The sequence below is a fragment of the Zingiber officinale genome, chromosome 9B (assembly GCF_018446385.1).
Source record: "Zingiber officinale cultivar Zhangliang chromosome 9B, Zo_v1.1, whole genome shotgun sequence".
Classification (NCBI taxonomy): Eukaryota; Viridiplantae; Streptophyta; class Magnoliopsida; order Zingiberales; family Zingiberaceae; genus Zingiber; species Zingiber officinale.
Window position 1 is genome coordinate 21,595,390 of NC_056003.1, and position 23,815 is coordinate 21,619,204.

The following is a 23,815-nucleotide window of genomic DNA, read 5'->3' on the forward strand; positions in this document are numbered from 1 at the left end:
TCCAATATGAGTAATTTGCAAACCTGAATCATTACCTATCTGTACCATGTCGGGTCCATCATAAGGCGAAACTTCTGTGATAATATTATATTCCGGTGTAACATGATGAGTTGCTCCATAATCCGGATGTCATCCTGGGTTCTCAAGAGTCGATGAAACTATAGTAGGAGAGATATAATGTGAGAATGCTCCAGAATGAGATGACTGGGTTGTAGAATGCTAAGAAGGTGGTGGTCGATTTGAAGATGCGTGCTCTCCTTGTGAAGTAGTTGGTTATCCCAATGCTACAGGACCACCAGCAAAATCTAAGTCAAATATTTTAGGACATTGAATACCAATATGTCCAATTCTGAGACAAATTTGACATCTTCTCTGACTATAAGACCAATCAAATCTTCTAGAGCAATGAATACCAGTATGACCAATGATGTGACAAATTTGACATCGATCTAAACTTTGCTTTTGGCCATCTTGATGTCGTTGAGTATCTGACATCGAAAATAAATAACTCGTCCCTTAATAGTAATAGATTTTACTGGAAGAATTTTCGGCGGGGCTGGAAATAATACTTGGCACTGGAACCTTGCTGTCCAACGGAAGCGACAAATTAGAAGCTTGGTGGATGGTGACGGCCACTTGTTGTGGGTGGCAGAGTAACTTTTTATCGACGACGATAAAAAAGCAGAGGGTTTTTCTACGTTGGCTTAGGCAGCTATTGGTGGTGAATAGAAGCACTTGCTACGATGGAGATGAACACAACGGAGAATAACAAGATTAATTAATAGTAAAATAACATCGGGAGAAAAGACAAAGAAATGAGAGAAAAATAAGACTTAGAAATTTTTTTTTGCTTTTTTTTCTGCTCGATTTTTTGTTTTGCTTTTTTTTTCTCGAAATAGAAGAGAAAAAAAAAACAGATAAGGAGAAAAAAAATACAAAAGAGAAAAAATTAAACAGATAAGGAGAGAAAAAATACAAAAAAGAAAAAATTAAACGAACAAATAATAATTTTGTCTTACTACGATTAATGTTGTCAAAGCTGCTACTACTGTTGATAAAAAAGAATTGTTTATGAAAGAAGAAGAAAAGTTGTTATTGTCGAAGTTGCTTCACTGTAGACGATGATATAAACCTCGATGTAGAAATTCTTGTAGCTGTTGTAATAAAAATTCGGAACAGAAAAATTAAGAAAAAGAGAAGATTACTCAGATACCATGTTGAAATCAATAGGTAGAGGAAAAAAATAATATAAAGTTTTTTTGATAATCTTATTACTAAAGTCAATAGAATTATTTATACAAATTGTACACAATAATAGAAAGATTAAATAAAGTATATAATCATAATGATTATAAATATAGTAATATAATAGACTTAGAAATATTATTTTTCCTATTTAATTTATGTTGATCTATGTCAAATATAATAAATCTCAATTAATTGAAATCAATTAGAGAGTATTTCCATTATTATCATTAACCATGCACGGCATAACCCTACATGGTACTTAACCAAAAATCAAGCTATGTCTATTAAACAAATCAGATTTAGCGACAATCATTCAGCTCGTCAGCCATATTAATTCGACACGCACGTACGACTTAATTAGGTTTAGATTGAGTTAGACACAAACTCATGTGCAGCCAAACATAACCCCTAGTTATTTCTTGCACTGATGTTAATCAACAATCAAGACTAAATCAACAAGATTCCACGAGTAGAATTATTCAGCGATAATTTGCTATCTAGCTGCCTTAGAAATTTACATTTATTATATATTTTCATCACCAAACCACAATAAACAACACAACTGCATGCATGCCTGATTCATCCTGTGTACACCCTCAAGCGTGACGTTATAATCGTTCTGCATATCGGGCATCTGATCAAGCTCTCAGCGCAATCTCTGCAACACTGCAGCATCAATGGCGTTCGATCGATCAGATACGGGACTGTATATAGTAACACCAAAAAAACCTGCAGTACGGGACAGAGAGAGAGAGAGAGGGGCTCACTCACCATATGGCCACATCCAAAGGCCAAGTCTTTGGCATTGGTCAGGCAAACCGGGCAAGTCTGCAGCAGAAGAAAAAAAAATTCTTGAAATTTTCATCGAACGTATATATAATGCCTGCGAATCAGTCTGCATTACCTGGCTCTGGTCGTCATTGCTACTTTGCGCTGGGCTGCTGCTGCTTCTCTGCAACGTGCTGCTGCGTTCCGGCCGTCTGCTTTGCTGAGGCACGTACGACCTCTGTGTTTGTGCAGCCGGCAACGGAGGCGGCCTCGGCACGACTCTCTTGGCCTTCCCTGTCACTTGCCTTCGCCGGCCGGAGGAGGAACACGTATTTAGGATTATTATACAGCCCTAGGCTTCTTTATTTAAACAGAGTGCATGTTGTACCCGAGAATGCCGAGCTCCATGGTAGCTTTGTACTGGAGAGGGACCTCCATGAGAGCGGCGAGGGCGAAGGCTGCTTCCTTCTCCGCTGCGCTCGCGTTTCTCCCCATGATGGCGGTGAAGTTGACGAACTGCATCGCACGGCAGACAGTGAACGAACAGGGCGATCAATCGAGAAAGGATCAGGGGGATCCAGACTCGTTCAATTTCCATGACCATACCTGAAAATTATCAAAATCGCGGGCGGGAAGCTTGTCGTCGAACTTCTTCATGTCGTCCCAAGGTCCGTCGCCGACGCCGACGAGCACGATCGACAAGGGGTAGGCGCTGAAGCATTGAGAGAAGAGAACTCACGAGATTGAGCACCTCGACTCGACTACAGCTGAAAGTGACTGTGAAAACAGAGCATACCTCGCCATCACAATCGAGTCGATAGTCTTCTTTTCTTGCGGACTGAGCTCGCCGTCGTCTGTGTCGACGCTGCGAGTGACCTTGAACGCAGACGCAGCGGTTCAAAGTTCAGAAAATATTGTGATCTGAAAAAACTAAGTGGAAATAAAGACGAACCTGGCCGTCTGCGATGATGAGCAAAACGTGGTATTGCCCATGGTTTCTCTCGACAATGTCGACGGCTGCCTCCACGATCGGCGCGAAGGAAGTAGGCCCTTCGAGTAGTAATAGAGACTACAAATCATGCCTACTGATCGTGATCGATCATCATGGACAAAAGATGAATTGCAAACCTGCTAATCGTAGGTGAGGAACGATCTTCTTGTAGCAGGACAAAACTTCCTCAAATCCGTGGCAAGGCGAATTATCAGGATGAAAGCTGAACACATGTGTATCGTGAGTTGTCACTGCCATGATCAGAGAATAAGAAGAAGAAGAAGAAGGTGTATCATGGTGATAGAACAGGAAAAACAAAACTTGCAGCAAAATCGAGAATAGAAATGAGAAGTATACTGTCGCCGAATCCGAAGCAAGGAATGAGGTTGTCGTCGTCGAACGGAGCCAAAACCTTGCCAATTATAGTAATGGCTTGCTCGTAAGGGTTTGGCTGATCTCCGAGCTTGTGCAAGCTCTGACCTCTGAAAGAGTGCTTCCCTACAAGAAAGGATGAATTTTCATCATAAAATTTGGAAATTTTAGCTGTGTAAATTCGATTGGATTCGACCAACCTGTCCATTCATTGCTTTTAGTGAAATCAATCCCGACAATTAGATTTGATGACTCTAATCCAGCTTCTCTCAGGGCAGCTGTGACCTGCAGGGAAACACCTAGTGATTTTTAAGCTGTTGTTGGAAGTATTGATATTAATCATCTAACTTAAGTTTTGATAAATAATAAATAAGTTAAATTAGATATTTTTTTTATGATCTAATATATTTATCGAGCGTGCAGGGATTAGCGGATCTAAAGAATCTGACACCAGGCTGAAATCCAACTAGGTCTGATGATATTGATATAGGTTGAGGGATAGAGAAGAAATTAGGGGGAGGAAGGAGGGCATTTCAGTCTTTTCGCAGGGTAGGACTTTAACGGTCTGTTTGGGAGGAGGTGAGGGAAGGGGAAGGAAGGGGAAATAAGGGGAAGGGAAACTTTGAACCTTGTTTGGGAAGGAGTGAGGAAAGGGAAGGAAAGGTAAGGAAGGGTAAGCTTTAACCTTCGTTACCCATGGAAAGAGAGATTTTCTTACACCCCGAATTGGGGTGTAAGGAAGGGGAAGGGAAAACCAAAAAAAATTTATTCCAATTTTATCCTTGTTCTTAATAGTTTAAGAAATACTCCAATTTCTAATCTTTCTATATCGTCGGAGTCCAATTTCCTCGCCTTCTTCACAGCTCGCTTACTGCCAAAACATTAGAGGGGATCTGACACGTCTTCTAACTGAATTGAAAGGAGAAACTATTTTTATCGTCAAAATTTAAGAGGATATCTACTATTTTTTAATTTTTTCATCAAAATTTAATAAGTTTTTAAATAATAAGAATTCTCGTTATCAACGTTATCTTTCAAATTATTTTATTTAAGGTTTTTAAAATCATTATTTTCATTATTTCTCATTTAATTACTTGATTATCGATAATTCATTATTTTATTATGAATAATATAAAAAGATTAATTTTTTATTAAAAATAACTAATTTAAATGATAATATAACAAATTAATTTTATTATTAAAAATATCTAATTTATATTTATAAAAAAATATTAATATTATGAAAAATATCTAATTTAAAAAATGAGGATATTTTTATAACTTTATCTATTTAACCTTCATTCCCCTTCCTTTCCTCCCAAACAAAGTGACACATGTTACGTTAATGAACCTTCCCTTCCTCCCAAACAAGGAGAAGTTAAATACTTTACTTCCCCTCACTTCCCCTCCCTTCCCCTTCCGTTAATGAACCTTCCCTCACTCCATCCAAACAGAGGGTAAAGGGGAAAAAGAGGCACTGTAGCAAAAGGAGGGTTCCGCCAGCTTCCACCACCAGGGGATCTCGTTCTTCCTCTCAAGCTCCTCGCCGCGCTGGCCGCCGGCCTCCACCTCTTCTCCTCTCCCTCTCCTCCTCCTCGCGTGTCGTCGTTACCGGACCGGCTACTGCCCCTCCCCTCTTCCTCACGCTCCGCTCTTCGCTGGCGCTCGCCACTGCTCCTTCTCCTTCTCCTCACGACGACCGCCTCTCCACTTCCTCCTTCTCTTCACAACGTCGGCGTCGGACAAATTCGTCGCAACTCCCCTGAGCAGCCTTCTCCACGCCTCTACCATCGCGTCGTCTCCCTCGTCGCCTCCGGCCTAGCCGCAGCCACGCACGCTGTCGCCGAGCACCGCCTCCCACGGTCATCGCCGGGGCTCCTCTCTACACAGCGACCAGTGCAGTTCCTCCTCTCCGCATGCCTGACATCGGTGACAATGTCTACTGCCGAGCCACCATTGTATCCAGTAGCCCCGCTCCACTCCCTCTCCCTCCTTACCGGCGTCCGTCGCTCCGTCGACCAGGGCAGCGCAAAATCTGCTCTAAGCTGCAGCCGTCCCCCCCCCCACCGTCGCGCCTTCGATCCTCACGGTCATACATCGCCTACGCTGATTCGATATTCGATCCATGTTGACGTATGTTTTCAGCACTGATCAGACCCTCGGGCCATCGTTGTTCTGGCTCTGTGTCATGGTTGTGTTTCAGCCCTCGAGCCGTGGCTATGTTTCAGTCTTTGCCTCGTCCTCCATATGTGTTAAATCCTGGGTTGTGTGCAATATCTTGGCATGCATGCCGATATCATGTTTCGGCTTTCGTGTCATCAGTGGATCTCGGTCTGCGTGTCGATGTCTTATCCAGACCTGCGTGCCAATGTCTTATCCCGGCCTGCGTGCCGAGGTCGCATCCAGTTTCGCGCCACCGCGTTTGGCTCCGCGTCGTCAGATTCAGCTCCTCGTCCGGCGCATTCGTCTAAGCTTCCAGGTCACAACAACTCGAGCAGCGTCCCATCCGAGGACGCCCCCCTGGGGCAGGGTGCGTTTTCCGTACTCGCCCCTCATTTATTTCACTATTATATTATTAGTCTGTTACTTATATATTCGTCGGATCTGCCTCGAGCTTCGGGGTACCAGGGACCGGGAGGACCCGGTCGCTGGCTGCAAGTAGCGTGTTGACCAGAGGACTTCTGAAGACTTGGTCAACATAGAAGTCATCTCATCATACCCCCCCCTCCGAGACATCACTATTCGGTCAACATTCCATCCACCTCACCCCGCGGTCCATCTGACACAGATCCCAGATAGGATCATCTGAGGATCCGATAGTTGGTGCAAAATCTAGATAGGTTAAAGGACCGACTTGATATCTAGCTGGAAGTCGGGTTGAGTTCGCGAGGTCTAACAGTTGGCCGAAGTCCAGTTGGGTCTGCGGACCTGAGAACTGGTGAGAAAATCTGATGGGTCGAGAGCTAGTCAATAAACTATAAGTTGGTCAGTGAAAGTAAGTCACTGGAGGAGAGAGTTCCGGTGAGGACAAGTTCAAGTTTGAACTTTAGGTGCTGGTCAAGTTTAGGTCAATTTGGAATACCTAATTTGAGATCATAACTAGTTTCTAGTCTTGAAGAGATAGAAACTCATTAATACTCTTATTTTATATTTGTGTTAATCTCATATTACAGGGTATACTTTGTTTCTAGACTAATACATTTTGTAGGAGTAAAAAAGTATTAAAATCCTCGAATGAACAGTGCTCGAGATGCCTCTTAGTGATTGGAGGCGTCCTAGAGCAAAAGGCGTTGAGGCACCTCTTGGTAGTTAGAGGCACCCTGGATTGAGGGTTGGAGGCACTTCAGAGGTGTTGGAGGTGCCCTTGCGCTGGATAAAAGCATCGCAGAGAGCGAGATAAGCTTGGCGCTTGGAGGCACCTTCCAAGGATAAAATTCGCAAAAAGCAGATTTTATCGATTCCGAAGATAAGGGAATGAGGCTTGATATTGGAGGCACCCTGGAGGATATTGGAGGCGCCCTCAACAGTTAATAAAAGAAGGCTTGGAGTAGCACTTCAAACATTATAATATTCAAGTGTTCTACAACTCCTCCACTGCTTCAAAGAAGTCTTTCCACCGTCGAACTATTTTTCAAGTCATCCGACCATCTCCGTTAAACTGATTGCAACACACGAGCGAGCACGACCATAAAGTTGGTAAAATTTAATTAAGGGTTGCTTTTAAAAGGGAAGTATAGGTTGTTACACTGTCCCTATCTTTGTATTTGATTACCTCTTTCGACGGTTCCAGAAGAGACGTTTAGTGGATTATTCGTCAATAGATCCGCAGGACCTGGGTCTTAGAGTAGGAGTTGTCGAAGGCTCCGAATCAAGTAAAACTGATCGAGTTTTTCCTTGTGTTCTTTTCAGTTTAAACTTTCCGTAGTGATTTTATTTTAACTTTTTAAAATAACTCTGTTTTCAAAAACACGTGATTCACCTCCCCTCACATGCTCACAATCCAACAGGGTATCAGAGGCAAGTTAGCTCTGAATTGATGCAACCACCGATCGAGTAGGGGGTTCATCGATTTTCCAGTTTCTCTCATTTAATTATAATTGTAACTTTTTCCCACACTACTTACCCTAAGACCAAGTCTTGGTATTACTAGCAGCCCGGTGCACGAAGCTCCCACCATGCGGGATACCGGGAAAGGATCCATTGTACGCAACCTTACCCTGCTTTTTGCAAGAGGCTGTTTCTAGGATTCGAACTCGTGACCTTTTGGTCACATGGAAACAACTTTACCGTTGCGCCAAGGCTCCCCTTCACCAAGTCTTGGTATCTATTTTAAATTTTATTTTTCAGTAAACCAATGAACCAAACTGAGGGATCCAACATCGTTCATCCCCTGCTATTCAATTGAGACGACTTCTCCTACTAGAAGAAATAATGGAAGTATATTTGAAAACTAACTTCTACCAGTGGTTCAGTATAACAAAAGGATACAAGGTGCTAATCGGCCACAACACCGGGATTCTAATTGATTCGAAAAATTAAAATTCGGAGATGAAGAAGAAAGCCCAAATAGACTTCAAGGCCCTCAACACAATCTAGTTCGAACTCACGGAGGAGGAACTAAACCACATCGGCCCACAGGAAAATGCAAAGAAGTTGTGGGGAAAGCTCAGAGAACTACACGAAGGTACCAACGATGCAAAGGTAAATAAAAGATATTTGTTTTAAAATAGGTTATTTAATATCAAAATGTAGGAAGGAGAGATTGCAAGTAAGTTGCACATGAGGATCAAGGACATCCTCAACGGACTTTACACGATCAACCACCAGATAGAGAATTGAGATCTTATAAGGTACGCCATAAACACATTCCCTCTAAATACATTATGGGCATCCATCGTGGATATCTATAAAATTTCAAAGAATCTTTAAAATTTTAAATTAGATGAATTATTCTATGAACTACAGTTGCACGAACAAACTAACGCCAAACCCGCCGAGAAAATTATTGCTCTTTTTGCAGGATTGTCCAAAAAAAAAGTCAAAACTAAACCAGAACTAGAAGTTGAATCTAACCCAGACTCAAACGATGAAGAGTATCTAGTGAATCTGGTAATAAAAATATTCACTAGGAAAAAGGAGTTCACCAAAAGGGACCTGCAGAAGATCAATCCCACCTCCAACAACAACAAGGTGAATGTCACGTGCTTTGGATGCAACAAAAAGGGACACTACAAGCATGATTGCTCGAATCTCAAAAATAAGAAATCCCTCAAGGCAACTTGGGATGAGTCGTCATCGAAAGAATCGGACAATGACCGATCGAAGCACACCAACTACCTCGCATTGATGGTATCTGGACCAGAATCAAAAAGCAAATCGGAAGACAGATCTGAACCCGAATTGAGCCACAAGCCTGTTCTCATTTTTGAAGGTATTGGTGCAATATTCCCTAGGTTAAGGTTGACCTGGTTGACTAAGCTTGAGATGGCTCAAGCTTGAGTTTCGATGTTTGACAATACATGGAGACTGATAATACATGGAGATTGCAGATGCAATTGTTCATTTGGGGAAATTATTGGCTAAATTCTCCTCTAGTCAAGGTTGGCCAGTTAGATGTGAAGAAGAGTCAAGTAGGTCAAGACTGACTGGATAATTGACTGAGAAGTCTTGGTGAGTGAAGCCAGGCAGTTGAAAAATTCTGGTGAGTGAAGCCAGCCAGGTGAAAGACCTAGTGAGTGAAGCTAGGAAGAGGAGAAGTCTTGGTGAGTGAAACCAGACAGATGAGAAGTCCTGGTGAGTGAAGCCAGATAGTTGGAAAATCCTGGTGAGTAAAGTTAGGTAAAAGACCTAGTGTGTAAAGCTAGGCAAAGGAGAAGTCCTGATGAGTGAAGCTAGACAGAGGAGAAGTCCTGATGAGTGAAGCCAGGCAGATGAGAAGTCCTGGTGAGTGAAACCAGACAGATGGAAAATCCTGGTGAGTGAAGCCAAGTAAAAGACCTAGTGAGTGCAGCTAGGTGAAAGTCCTGCTGAGTGAAGCCAGGTAGATGAGAAACCCTAGTGAGTGAAGCTAGGTGAAAGTCCTGCTGAGTGAAGCCAGGCAGATGGGAAACCTTAGTGAGTGAAGTTAGGTGAAAGTCCTAGTGAGTGAAGCTAGGCAGATGGAAAGTCCTAGTGAGTGAAGCTAGGCAGAAGGGAAGTCCTGGTGAGTGAAGCCAGACACCGGAGATCCAGGCGGGTCAAGGTTGACCGGACACCTGGTATTGAGAAGTCCAAGTAGGTTAAAGGGTTGACCAGATACTTGGCACAAGGAGAAAAGTCCAAGTGGGTCAAAGGGATTGACCAAACACTTGGTGAGGAAGTCCTAGCAAATCGAGGGTAACCGGATGCTAGGCATGATGTCCCAACAGATCATGGTTGACTAGATGTTGGGTTTTAGGGGCTTGGGACTTGATTAGGGCAAATCATGTTGGATCAATCGATCAACCGATCGATTGACTCATGCCCAATCGATCGGTTGATCGATTGGGGAGAATCGCCGCGAGCACAGAGACCCTCCTAATCGATCACCCAATCGATTGGGAGCCTCCAATCGATCGAGTGATCGATTGGGAGCCTCCAATCGATCGAGTGATCGATTGGGAAGCTTGAATCGCGCGAGGGTTAGTGAATCGATCGGGTAATCGATTCAAGCGAGTTCCAGAGAGCACAGAGGCGCTCTGGATCGATCGATCCAAAGCCTCCCAAATCAATTGAGAGTAATTCAATTGATTGAAATCTGACCGTTGGCGCAGGTTATATTCGTTGGCGAGCGTTCTTCTCCACACGGCTTACACGACTACAGTTGCGATTCTTCTCCGACCTTCATAGCGCTTTCTCTACTACTTACCGCCAGTTCTTGAAGCTTCTTGGAGCAAGGTGTTCTTACATTTCCAAGGTCAAGAGGCGTTCCAAACAAGAAGGGGAAGCTAGCTAGGGTTTACTGTGTAAAATCTTGTAAGGTTTACTTGTATTTAGCTTCTTCTTTTCTTCTTGTTGTTGTGTGAATTTGTACGAGATTTCTCCACCTTCGTCTGCGACCGAGAAGGAGTGTTTTCATAGTGGAGAGTGTGTGTCGTGTGTGGATCCTTGGATTAGTCACCTCTTCTTGAGGTGGATACCAAATAAATCCTTGTGTTAGCGTTATATTTTTGTTTCTTGTATTTTCCACTGTCTATCATCACCAAGAAGCAAGACGACGAGCTATTCACCCCCCTCCTCTAGCATATTTCGACCCTAACAGAAGGTTCCGACGAGATATAATCTATTTTAAGTAAAAAGTTGTTTTTTAAATACTTGCATGTTTACATAGGAAATTGACTATTTCTGAAAATCAAATAAATAAACTAAGTATAGAAAATAAAACACTTATCGAACAACTAAAATTAACCTCAATAATTAAGCCGATTTAAGCTGGAACCCCAACACAAGTTTTAAAACTTGAGGAGGACAATTCTAAATTGAAAGGTGAAATAGTTGAACTAAAATAACTTCTAGGAAAATTTACAACTAGATTCAAACACCTTGATATGATACTTGGATCACAAAGAGCTGTGTATAATAAGTTCGAACTCGGATACAAGTCCAGCTTGACTAATAAGACTTTTATATCTCTAGTTATCCAAAATAAAAAATCAAACCCAAGTCTGGGTTCCGAAAGTATGTCTAACTATGCAAGTAGGACCAAATCAATATTATGTAACTAAGAATCAGATAAATTATATAAAATAAGAAATTAAATAATCTAAACCCAAACTTAAATTAACTAAACCAAACTTGGGCCACAAGTCCAAAATAAAACCAAAAACTAACTACAATCAAGTATTTTATAATTATAAAACAAATAAACATAACTAAAAAATCAAAACAAAATACAAAAGCAACAATTTAGGGGGAGGCGCGAGAATAACTAGCACTTCATGAACCTAGTCTACTTGGTCGGGTAGTTCCCAGATAATTTGATCTTTGACCAACATATTATCAGGGTGGGGTGAGATGATAGTATGTTAATGAAACTCTATCTAGGGAGTCAAGTAGGGTAAGACGTGCCCTACTTGGTCTACTTAGCTAAGTGAAACTAACTGAAACTCCCTCACCACATCCTAAACTAGTTAAATCAAGATTTATCAATAGAAAAATTAAATGTCTAATTTCTTAAAAAGACTTTGTTTAGAATGATCGTTGCTCCAATACCGAAGAAGACACTTGTGCATCGCCACAGATTGGAAGCCGATTTTTGAAATATGTATTTAATTGATTGACGGTTAAACCTGAATCTAACACAAAGTCAAACTATCTTCAAATAAAAATCAACTAAATCATCTTACAAAACTATAGGAATACCTTAGTTGATAAATTAAACTGGGTAAGATGATTAAGAACCCAAAATTTAATTATAAATATTAATTAAATGTTAATTAAATTAAACCCTAAATATTAATCCACTTAAACTTTAAAATAAAGTTAATTAAACACTAAAAATTAAATTTAAACTTAAAATTAAAATAGAATTAAACGTAAATTTAATTAACGTCTTACATTAAAATTCTTTAAAAAAATATTTTAAATTTTTTAAAAAAATTTATGTTAAAAATATTTTAAATAGCTTATAAAAATTAATTTTTTTTAAAAATCATTTAAAAATATTTTTAGAATTATTTTTAAAAAATATTTTAAAAATTGTCTTAAAAAAATTAAAAATCTTTTCAAAATTATTTTAAAAATATTTTTTTAAAAAAAAATAAATAAAAAATATTTTTTAAAAAATCTTTTAAATAATTAAAAAAATTATTATCTTAAAAACTTAGTTGAAATTTAAACACTTAGTTAAAACCTAAAGGCTTAATTAAAACTTAAACTTAAATTACATTAATTAATTTAAACCTAAGTATTAATTAAACAATTAATTTAATTAATTAAAATTTAATTAACTTAAACTTGAAACCAAATTAAATAATTAATAAGCAAACAATTAAAATTAATTGAATTAAACTCAAAATATTAATCTGACCTTAATTGATAATTTAGAATCATCTCAATTGAAAAATTAATTTTATTAACACCTTAATTTAATTTAACTTAATTAAAATTAAACTTTAAACTAATTTAATTTAAATCAATCAAATTACCAATCAATTAACTTAAATCTCAATTAATAATTAAGTATTAGTAATCCAGACAAATGATTAATTTAATTATTCTAAAAATTAATTAATTAATTCATCCTTAAATTAATTACAATGCAATCTTTAATTTAACCTAAATCAAAATATAATTAAACTTAACTTAATACAATTAAAATTTAAATAATAGTTAATCAATATTGATAATAAACAATTCAATTTAGGTTCAAGTAAACTATCAATCCAAACATAAACTATTAAATACACTTAATTTGAATTTAAAATTTTGAACTGAACTTATCTTTAACCTAGTAAAACATTAGTAACTAATTGATTCATTTAGTCTAAAAATTAATTAACTTAATCCTAGAATAGTTTTCTTAGAATAATTTATTAACAATTAATTTAAACAATCTTAAATTAATCAAACTTAACTTATGGTTTTTTAAAGTTACATATTTTTTGAAAATCAGTATTTCAATATTAAATCCCTTAAATAATTATATAAATTAAGCTCCTTGATAACTATAGATGTTAGGTTAAGAAGAAGTGTCAACTTAAGGGAGAGGACGGATAAAAACTTAGAATTTTTTTTTTAAACTCTTGAAAAATATTTTGAAAATATTTTCAAAACTATTTTGTTTGATCTTTTTTAAAAAATATTTTGAAAGTCACTTTATAACTTTGAAAATTGTTTCTAGAATTACTTTGAAAAATCTTCTAAAAATACTTTAGAAATTACTCCTTGAAAATCCTTTCAAAAATTAAGTTTTATAAAATCTCATTTCACAATGTTTTGAAAATTACTTTTGAAAAGTGTTTGAAATTTGCTTTGAAAAATTAACTTTAAAAATTTGCTCTGAAAATTAAACTTTAAAAGATTACTTTGTAATACCACCTTGAAAATTATTTTGATTTTTTTTTTAAAAAGTGTTTTGAAATTTATCTTGAAAAATAAAACTTTTTGAAAATTTAATTGGTAACTTAATTTTTTTTTTACTTATAAATTTCACTTAAAATTGTTCTTTAAACTTGTTTTAAAGAAAATATTTACTTAGATTTTTTTTTTCAAATCTTTACATAATTTATTTACTTAAGAATTACGTTTATCTCAAATTGTTGAAAAATGCACACTTACACAACATTTTAAAAATAATTTACTTAGTAACTCTTTGAACAAAAATCTATACTTAAAAATATTTTGAAATCTTCACTTAAATGGTTTTGCTTAAAAATACTTTGAAAGTACTATTATTTTAGAAAATCACTTGCAAATCCATGAATAGAAAAATCTTCTCTCTTGCAAAAATTATTGTTCATCAATTTTTTTTTACAAATGAGTTTAATATTCTTACAATCTCTTTTTAAAATTCTAACTCTCCCTAACTCTGATTCATATGATTTATTTATTTCCTTGCATATTTTTTTTAATGAATGTCAAAAGAGAAGAGTAGGGTTAAGTTAGAACAAATTATGTAGAATATCAAGTTGATAAGAAGTAGAGTTAAGTTGGAACAAATTATGTAGAAGATTAAGTTGATAAACTCAAACCTAACTCTACAATTCAAAATGATCAAGAAATAAATACGAATTCAAAATCTAAAATTCTTAGATCATTCTTGCATTCACTTCTTTTATTTTATTTTCCATAACTTTAACTAAGTTGTCATTACATCAAAAATGAGGAAATTGTTGGTGCAATATGCACTAACGGTCTAACTCAAATTTTGATGAATGACAAGTGAATTAAATTAGGTATTTTTTATGATCTAATGCACTTACCGAGTGTGCAAGGATTAACAGGTCTAGGAGATCAGACATCAGGCTGAAATCCAACTATGTCTGAGGACCCGATAGTTAGTGCAAAGCCAGATAGGTCAAAGGACATACTTGATATCTGGCAGGAAGTTCGGCTGGATCTGCGGGGCCTGACAACTAGTTGAACTCTAGTTGGGTCTGCAGACCTGACAACTAGCAAGAAGACCTGATAATTGAGAGACTAGTCAATAGACTACAAGTTGGTAAGTGAAGGTAAGTCACTGGAGGAGAGAGTTCTAGTAAGGATGAGTCCAAGTTTGGACTTTAGGCGATGGTCCAGGTTAGCTCTATTTAAGATACCTAAATTGAGACCATGACTAGTTTCTGATCTTGGAAAGATATAAACTAATTAATACTCCTATTTTATATTTGTGGTAATCCCATTTTACAAGGTATACTTTGTTTCTGGACTAATACATTTTGCAAGGGTGAACAAGTATATATAAAAAAAGTAGATCCACTACCTTAGCGGCCCCCCTAGTGTCGGCCCCACAGATATGGAGAGAGGTATATACAGGTACACAAGTCATAGGCGCATGGTGTGGTAAACCCCAGGTCGTCAGTTTATGAGAATCAACCCCTAACCATTACGCTAGAAATGCTATGCGCCCACCGTCTACGCTACGCCCCGGGGCTCAAGTATAAAAAGCTTCGGATGAACAATGCTCAAGGCGCCTCCTAGCGATTGGAGGCACCCCGGAGCAAAAGGCGATAAGGCACCTCCTGGCGGTTAGAGGCACCCTAGATCGAGGGTTGGAGGTGCTTCAGAGGTGTTGGAGGCGCCCTCGTGTAGGATAAGAACATCGCAGAGAGCGGGATAAGCTTAGAGCTTGGAGGCGCCTCGAAGGTGGTTGGAGGCACCTTCCAAGGGATAGAATTCGCAAAAAGCGGATTTTATCAACTCTGAAGATAAGGGGATGATGCTTGATGTTGGAGGCACCTTCAATCGTCAATAAAAGAAGGCTTGGAGCAGCTCTTCAAACATTATCATATTCAAGTGTTCTACAAATCCTCTACTGCTTTAAAGAACTCTTTCTGCCACCGAATTACTTTATCGAGTCATCCAACCATCTTTGGCAAACCGATAGTGATATGGATATTGTTGGGGGGGGGGGGCATAGGAGGGAATTAAAGATAAATAGGGGGGTATTTTCGCCCTTTTACTGTGAGGGCATTAAGAGGGGAGGAGGGGTTCGTGTTCGAAGGAGGAGCTTCTCCGCCGCCATCCTCGCGCAAGAGCCAACACCACCTCCTCTCCTTCACACCGCCACCGACACATCCTTCTCCTTCCTCACCGGCAAGCCACCACTCCCTCTATCTCTCTCTCGCTCGCTCCATGCTCTGCTATGAGGGGCGAGGATCGCCAACAGGAAGAAAAGGGGCAAGCTTGGGGGTTCTGCCGCCGCCACCAGGGACCGAAGCAGAGGCTTCTGCTCTTGTCACCGTCGCCGGAGAGATCTGTCGGCGACACCCATCTTTGGGTCATTTCCTCTGCTTTCCCTCTCTGCTGCTTCCTTTCTTCTCCGACCCCGATGCCTCCCGTTGCCGCTGCCAGCGCCTCACGACGCCACCGTTGCTGCCAGCGACTGTGGACGCCGTCGCCGACACCTCTCACACCCGCAACAGGCCACTATCGCCGCTCCTTTCCCTTTTCTTGTATGCACGTTGGCGCCTTAAGCACAGGGACGCACGGTACGCCGCTGCCGGTGCCTCCAGCGGCCGTCGCCTCTCGCGAGCGTCGCCGCCCCCTCCAGCGGGGGTTGTCGCAGCCTTCAGCGGCCACTGCTGTAGCTTCCATGTCGACGTACGATTTCGGCGCTGATTTGGTGCTCGAGTCACCGCTGATCCTGCCTTTCGACCGCTGCTATCACATTCTGCCCCATGATCTATGTTATGCTTTGTGTGTTATGTTTCGGCCATCGAGCCGTTTTGTTTCACTATTCGCACCGTTATTATGCTTGCTGCACCGAGTTCCATGTCGTCGCCCCCAGATCCGGCTCCTCAGCTGACTCACACTCGTCTGCCCGGCACGGTCTCGACGACTCGATCAGCATCGCGACCAGCTCACCGACCCATCCGAGGGCGCCTCCCAGGGCCAGGGTACGTCATCGTACTCGTCCTACCTTTACTTCATTGTTCTGCTATTATTTGATTGCTTATATATTTGTGGGACCAGCCTCTAGCATCGGGGTACCATAGACCGGGGCGACCCGGTCGCTGGCTGCAGGTAGCATTGGCCGGAGGTCTTCTGATGACTTGGTCAACACAGGAGAAAGACCACCATCCAGGTCATGGAGATACTGTCAACATTCCAGACATGTCATTCCGGAAGGTTCGTCTTCTCAGATTCTCGACAGGATCAAATTGGCATCGTTTGTGGGAACACACCTGATCTGGAACATGAAGATGGACGATGCCGAAAAATTCTGCTATCCTCATGACCTTGGTAGGTTTCGACGAATGTGTCATTCTCCTCACTCAACGGGTATTCGGGAGTCGAGGAACTGAGTTAGATCCTCTGTTGGACGGTAGGTTAGTTTGTGCGTTATCTTTTCCCTTTCAGTTATATGATCTGCCCTAGTTCCTCGATCGAGGACCCCCGTGCCGATCAGCTGGGCGTATATTATCCGAGTCACGGGCTCGATGTCGAAGACCACGTGCCGATCGGCCGTGCCGATCAGCCGGGTGTATATTTATCCGAGCCGCGGGCTCGATGTCGAAGACCCTGTGCCGATCCTCCGTGCGTATATTTATCCGAGCCACGGCTCGATGTCGAAGACCCCGTGCCGATCGACCAGGCGTATATTATCTGAGCCACGAGCTTGATGTCGAAGACCCCATGCCGATCAACCGGACGTATATTATCCGAGCCACGGGCTCGATGTCGAAGACCCCGTGCCGATCGACCGGGCGTATATTTATCCGAGCCACGGGCTCGATATCGAAGACCCCGTGCCGATCGACCGGGCGTATATTTATCCGAGCCACGGCCGGCTCGATGTCGAAGACCCCGTGTCGATCGACCGGGCATATATTTATCCGAGCCACGGGTTCGATGTCGAATACCCCGTGCCGATGTGCCAGGTGTATATTTATCCGAGTCACGGGCTCGATGTCGAAGACCCCGTGCCGATGTGCCAGGTGTATATTTATCCGAGCCACGGGTTCGATGTCGAAGACCCCGTGCCGATGTGCCAGGTGTATATTTATCCGAGTCACGGGCTCGATGACGAAGACCCCGTGCCGATCGGCCGGGCGTATATTTATCCGAGCCACGGGCTCGATGTCGAAGACTCCGTGCCGATCGGCCGAACGTATATTTATCCGAGCGACGGGCTCGATGTTGAAGACCCCATGTCGATCGGGCGGGCGTATATTTATCTGAGCCACGGGCTCGATGCCGAAGACCCCGTGCCGATTGGCCGAGCGTATATTTATCCAAGCCACGGGCTCGATGTTGAAGATCCCGTGCCGATCGGTCGGGCGTATATTATCCGAGCCACGGGCTCGATGACGAAGACCCCGTGCCGATCGGCCGGACGTATATTTATCCGAGCCACGGGTTCGATGTCGAAGACCCCGTGCCGATCGACCGGGCGTATATTTATTTGAGCCACGGGCTCGATGTCGAAGACCCTGTGCCGATCGGCCGGGTTTGAGTTATGCTTGAAGACCGTCGCGAGGCGACGTTAAATCCTAGAGCCGAACCGGCGGCTATCAATACCCGGCTTGAAGATCGTCGAGCGGCTACGTTAAACCCTAGAGCCGAACCGGCGACTATAAATACCCGGCTTGAAGACCGTCGAGCGGTAATGTTAAACCCTAGAGTCAAACCGGCGGCTACAAATACCCGGCTTGAAGACCGTCGAGTGGCGACGTTAAACCCTAGAGCCGAACCAGCGACTATAAATACCCGGCTTGAAGACCGTCGAGTGGCAACGTTAAACCCTAGAGTCGAAGCGGCGACTATAAAAACCCCGCCTTGAAGACCGTCGAGTAGCGACATTAAACCCTAGAGTCGAAGCGGCGACTATAAAAATCCCGCCTTGAAGACCGTCGAGCGGCGACGTTAAACCCAGGTCTCCACCGGTGGTCGAGCGGCGACCTTAAACCCGTGTCTCCACCGTCCAGCTTATCAGAGCATTTATCTCCCCTGTTCGGGGTCAAGCGGTTTTCATTGGTCACGAACCAGTCTTATCGGATCTCCTATCTCCCCCGTTCGGGGTCGAGTGATTTTCACTGGTTTCGGACCAGCTTATCAGATCTCATATCTCCCCCATTCAGGGTCGAGAGGTCTTTATTGGTCGCGGAGTATATATCTCCCCCGTTCGGGGTCAAGCAGTTTTCACGATCTTCTACATCCCCCGTTCAGGGTCGAGCAGCTTTCACCAGTCGCGGATCAGTATATCATATCTTTTATCTCCCCCGTTCGGGGTCGAGCAGTCGCCATGAGCGCCTATCTCCCCTGTTCGGAGTCGAGCAGTCTTCACGAGCAGCTATCTCCCCCGTTCAGGGTCGAGCAGCCTTCACTAGTCGCGGCCCAGCATATCATATCTTCCACCTCCCCTGTTCGGGTTCAAGTAGTCTCCACCAGCATCTATCTCCCCTGTTCGGGGTCGAGTAGTCTTCACGATCTTCTACCTCCCTCGTTCGAGGTCGAGCAGCCTTCACCGGGTCGCGGATCAGTATATCATATCTTTTATCTCCCCCGTTCGGGGTCGAGCAGTTGTCACGAGTGTCTATCTCCCCTGTTCGGGGTCGAGCAGTCTCCACAAGCATCTATCTCCCCCGTTCGGGGTTGAGAGACCTTCATTGGTCTCGGACCAGCATATCGGATCTCACATCTCCCCTGTTCGGGGTCGAGCACGTCTCACTGGTCACAGACCAGCTTATAAGAGCGTCTTATCTCCCCCGTTCGGGGTCGAGCTATCTCCGATGGTCGCAGACAAGAGTATCTCCACTGGTTTCGGACCAGAATATCTCATAGGCTATGCGCACGTTCGGTTCACGACTTTCGTTTCCGTGCGCCTTCGACTCACGGGCTACACTCCAGTTCAATTCACGTGCGATGCGCTCGTTCGGCTCACGACTTTCGTCTCTGTGGGCATTCAATTTCACGGACTAGGCTCTCACTCAGTTTTCGGGCTCCACTCCGGCCCAGCGCTGCTTCGCCTTTCGCTCGGTATTTGTCCAGGTGCTCACTTGTTGTTCGCCCGATAGCTTACTTGGCAGTCGCTCGGCCCTATTTTTCATCGCTCGGCCGACATTTTGGTAGCCACCTGATCCTCCACTTAGCCACGCGCTTGTGTTTCTTGGTAGTCGTCAGGTTGGCATTTTATGGTCACCTGGTTGACATTTTCAGGCCGTCCGGCCGCAGTTTACGGCAATCCGATTGGTATTTTACGATCACCCTGTCGGTATTCTCCGAGCCGCTCGTTTAGTATTCTCATGATCGTCCGACCGGTACTGCTCAGCTGCCCGTTCGGCTATACACTTAAACAACTCGATCGAACGCTCAGCATTCTCTCGATGGTCTAGTCATCATCTTATGGTCGACTGGCCGACATTTTCTCGGTCACGCGCTCGGCATCGTCCGTCCGACGTCTATCCACCAGATCGACATCCTTCCGATCGCTCGGTCGGCGTCTTCGCAGTCGCGCGCTCGGCATCGCTCGTCCGCTCGGTCTACTCGTTATCCCGCGTATCGCTCAGTCTATTATCATTTTACTCGTCGTTCGCTTTACGTTCTGCCGCTCACTCAGCATCTGTCTGGTTGCCGACTCGGTACTATTTTTCGTAGTTTGCTTATCACCGCTACTATCTCTCGTGCGACACCATTGCTATAGTGATCGTTGACGTGGCATTATACAAGGGGTTCAGCGATTCGACTCTATTATCAAGAGTGATTCAACTTTGGAAATAGATTGTCTAGTCAGTCGAACTCGTGCCTCCTTCGACTAGACTTGAAGGGGATGCTTGTGTTATGGATATTGTTGGGGGCATAGGAGGGAGTTAAAGAGAAATAGGGGGGCGGGGGGTATTTTCACCCTTTTGCTGTGAGGGCATTAAGAAGGGAGGAGGGGTTCGTGTTCGAAGGAGGAGCTTCTCCGCCACCATCCTCGCGCAAGAGCCAACACCACCTCCTCTCCTTCACACTGCCGCTGACGCCTCCTTCTCCTTCCTCACCGGCAAGCCACCACTCCCTCTATCTCTCTCTCGCTCACTCCATACTCTGCTCCGAGGGGGGATGACCGCCAACAGGAAGAAAGGGAGCAAGCTTGGGGGTTCTGCCGCCGCCACCAGGGATCGAAGCAGAGGCTTCTGCTCTCGTCGCCGCCTCCGGAGAGATCTGCCGACAACACCCGTCTTTGGGCCATTTCCTCTGCTTTCCCTCTCCGCCGCTTCCTTTCTTCTCCGACCCCGGTGCCTCCCGCTGCCGCTGCCGGCGCCTCACGACGCCACCGTTGCTGCCAGCGGCTGTGGACGCCGTCGCTGACACCTCTCACACCCGCAACAAGCCACTGTCGCCGCTCCTCTCCCTTTTCTTGTATGCGCGTTGGCGCCTTAAGTACAGGGACGCACGGTACGCCGCTGCCTCCAGCGGTCTTCACCTCTCGCGAGCGTCACCGACCCCTCCAGCGGGGGCTGTCGCAGCCTTCAACGGCCACTGCCACAGCCTCCAACGGCCGCTGCTGCAGCTTCCATGTCGACGTATGATTTCGGCGCTGATTTGGTGCTCGAGTCACCGCTGATCCGGCCTTTCAGCCGCTGCTATCGCATTCTGCCCCATGATCTATGTTATGCTTTGTGTGTTATGTTCCGGCCATCGAGCCGTTTTGTTTTGCTATTTGCACTGTTATTATGCTTGCTGCACCGAGTTCCATGTCGTCGCCCCCAGATCCGGCTCCTCAGCTGACTCACACTCGTCTGCTCGGCACGGTCTCGATGACTCGATCAGCACCGCGACCAGCTCATCGACCCATCTGAGGGCGCCCCCCGGGGCCAAGGTACGTCATCGTACTTGTCCTACCTTTACTTCATTGTTCTGCTATTATTTGATTGCTTATACATTTGTGGGACCCGTCTCGAGCATCGGGGTACCAGAGACCGGGGCGACCCGATCGCTAGCTGCAGGTAGCGTTGACCGGAGGTCTTCCGATGACTTGGTCAACACAGGAGACAGACCACCATCCAGGTCATGGAGATGCGGTCAATATTCTAGACACGTCATTCCAGCAAGTTCGTCTTCTCAGATTCTCGACAAGATCAGACAGTAATACACAAGCGCATATGACTATAAAATTGGTAAAATTTAATTAAGTATTGCTTTCTTTATTACTGCTTTTAAAATGAAAGTGTAAGTTGTTACACTGTCCCTGTCTTTGTATTTGATTTCGTCTTCCAACAGCTCCGGAAGATGCTTTTAGTGAATTACTCGTCGATAGGTCTACGGGATCTGAGTCTTGGAGTAGGAGCCGTTGAAGGCTCCAAACCAAGTAAAATCGATCGAGTTTTTTCTTATATTCTTTTCAGTTTAAACTTTTTGCTGCAATTTTATTTTAAAATAATTCTGTCTTTAAAAATACATGATTCACCCTCTCTCACGTGCTGATGATTCAACAAGAAGTAGGGTGGTAAAGTCCAATCAAATTTATTATGTTCAAACTTATTGAGTCAAAATAAATTAAGCGGTTGAAATATTTATTCAAATTTAGTTTGATATTTTTTTACAAGAACTCGATTTAAGTTTGATTTGTTTACATAGTATCAAACTCCCAATTCAAATTGTTTAAATTTTTTTATAATTTTAAATTTATTTGATTAGCTATTAAACTAATAATACAAGTTTGCTTATTCATTTTGTTATTTTTTATTTATTTACAATGAAAATTTTATATATGAATTTAGTTAATAAATTTTGTTCCTCAATATTCATAAATATTATTCACAAATAATTCCCTCATGACAAACATGGTGAATTATTAGTTTGATGTTAATCATCTTTGGACAATTAACACTAAAGTTTTACATTGGCAATAAATAGCTAATTTCTGAACGGTCTTAATTGAAGAATTTAATTTATAAAAAACTACAAATTAAGTATAAATTATCATTAGTTTGTAAGATTTCAGAACCTGGTCGACCGTGGTGTAGTTGTCAGGGATGAACGCGTATTTCTTCATAACTTCACTCTTTTTGCGATTTATTCTCCTTCCCATGGAAGACTGAGAGCTGCTCGAACTCCACCCCTCTATTTCCCGAACCGCCGGGCGAAAACTCCACGCCTCTATTTCCCGAACCGCCGGGCGAGTCCTCCACCCCTCTATTCCCCGGGCCGCTGGCCGGTGAGCTCGCCGCCGACCGAAAAGCAGGGCCACCACATTCCCCATCCACCAACCATATACTAATCCGATCGAAAGAAGGCAAAACGACGGCTGAAGTAGTATCGATTTTATCCTGAAGGAAAGGTTTAAATGTTGGTTTGGAATAAAGTGGCTAATCCTCATCTATCAAAGATGCTCGTGAAACTTCCCGGATGTTTCTTAAAGCTTTCTTTTTTGTTTTAGAATCATAGCATCTGATTTTCTTTGTCGTCATTTGCATATATATATATAATTTTTTAATTCAGATCTCTAGATTCTCACAGACCTAAGGTACTTAATCTGTCGAATACCCGAGCTATGGTAGAGTGGTAAAAGTATTCAATTATCTCTCAAATATTTACGATTTGATTCTCAATTTTGATATATTTAAAGAGATTTTTCTTTCAAATGGGACTTGCAACTAAGGAATATTAGACTTCTGGATCGTCCGTCGTAAATACTTCCCGATTCACCTGATGATCGGTAGAAAATTTACGTAGAACCTAACCGATCAAAAGGGCGTCAACATCTCTATCCCTGATCTTTATACAAACTCTTATTTTGGTAGATCCGATCATAAATGGGGAGAGAAGGGAGTGAATGAAGGGCAAGTGTAATTATATATATAGTGTACCTGTTCAAGGGAGGTGTAGTTGTCTGGGATGTAGGCGTATTTCTTCGTCAATTGGCTCCGCTTGTCATTGGAGCTATTTCTCCGGTTGACCGGCTGCGGCGGTGGCGGAGGCGGTGGCCTTCCGATGAATTGTTGCTGCTGATTACTTTGAGTTCTTGCAGTTAGAGATGGCCGCCTCTCGGGTGGCGATATCCCTCGCTCCAGGGATGCTTGCCTGAACCTCGGCTGAAGAGCAGTGGCAGCTGACGAGTTGTCGGCCACCAGTGTCCGACGCCTCCAGACATCCGGTTCCCGGTAACCCAGGCCGCTCTGCGGCGGTGAAGAAGCTTCCGTCCTTGTTGTGTAGGGCGCGCAATTGCCCATTGACGGTCTGTGAGTTGCAATGCTCGATCGTAGTGTCAATGTTTCAGCACTTGGATTTATTTGCAAGAGCTGGAAATTTAAGGGAGTTAGATGGAAGAAT

At 42.9% G+C, this 23,815-nt stretch overlaps 1 protein-coding gene across 2 annotated transcripts; it reads right to left on the reverse strand.

Annotated features, from left to right (window-relative positions):
• Positions 1-1,678: 1,678 nt before the first annotated feature.
• LOC122024945 (E3 ubiquitin-protein ligase RGLG4-like) lies at positions 1,679-23,750 on the reverse strand. 2 transcript variants are annotated; one of them, XM_042583687.1, is made up of 11 exons: positions 23,353-23,750; positions 3,580-3,664; positions 3,365-3,505; positions 3,145-3,258; positions 2,969-3,066; positions 2,813-2,892; positions 2,623-2,728; positions 2,405-2,532; positions 2,153-2,321; positions 2,020-2,076; positions 1,679-1,914 (listed from the first exon to the last, which is right to left on the reverse strand). In XM_042583687.1, exons 1-11 carry the CDS (start codon positions 23,713-23,715, stop codon positions 1,828-1,830), a joined length of 1,428 nt encoding a protein of 475 aa, XP_042439621.1. In that variant the 5' UTR covers positions 23,716-23,750; the 3' UTR covers positions 1,679-1,827. The 2 variants fall into 2 exon arrangements, with proteins under 2 accessions (XP_042439621.1, XP_042439620.1); XM_042583686.1 differs by lacking the exon at positions 23,353-23,750 and adding an exon at positions 22,491-22,821.
• Positions 23,751-23,815: the final 65 nt, after the last annotated feature.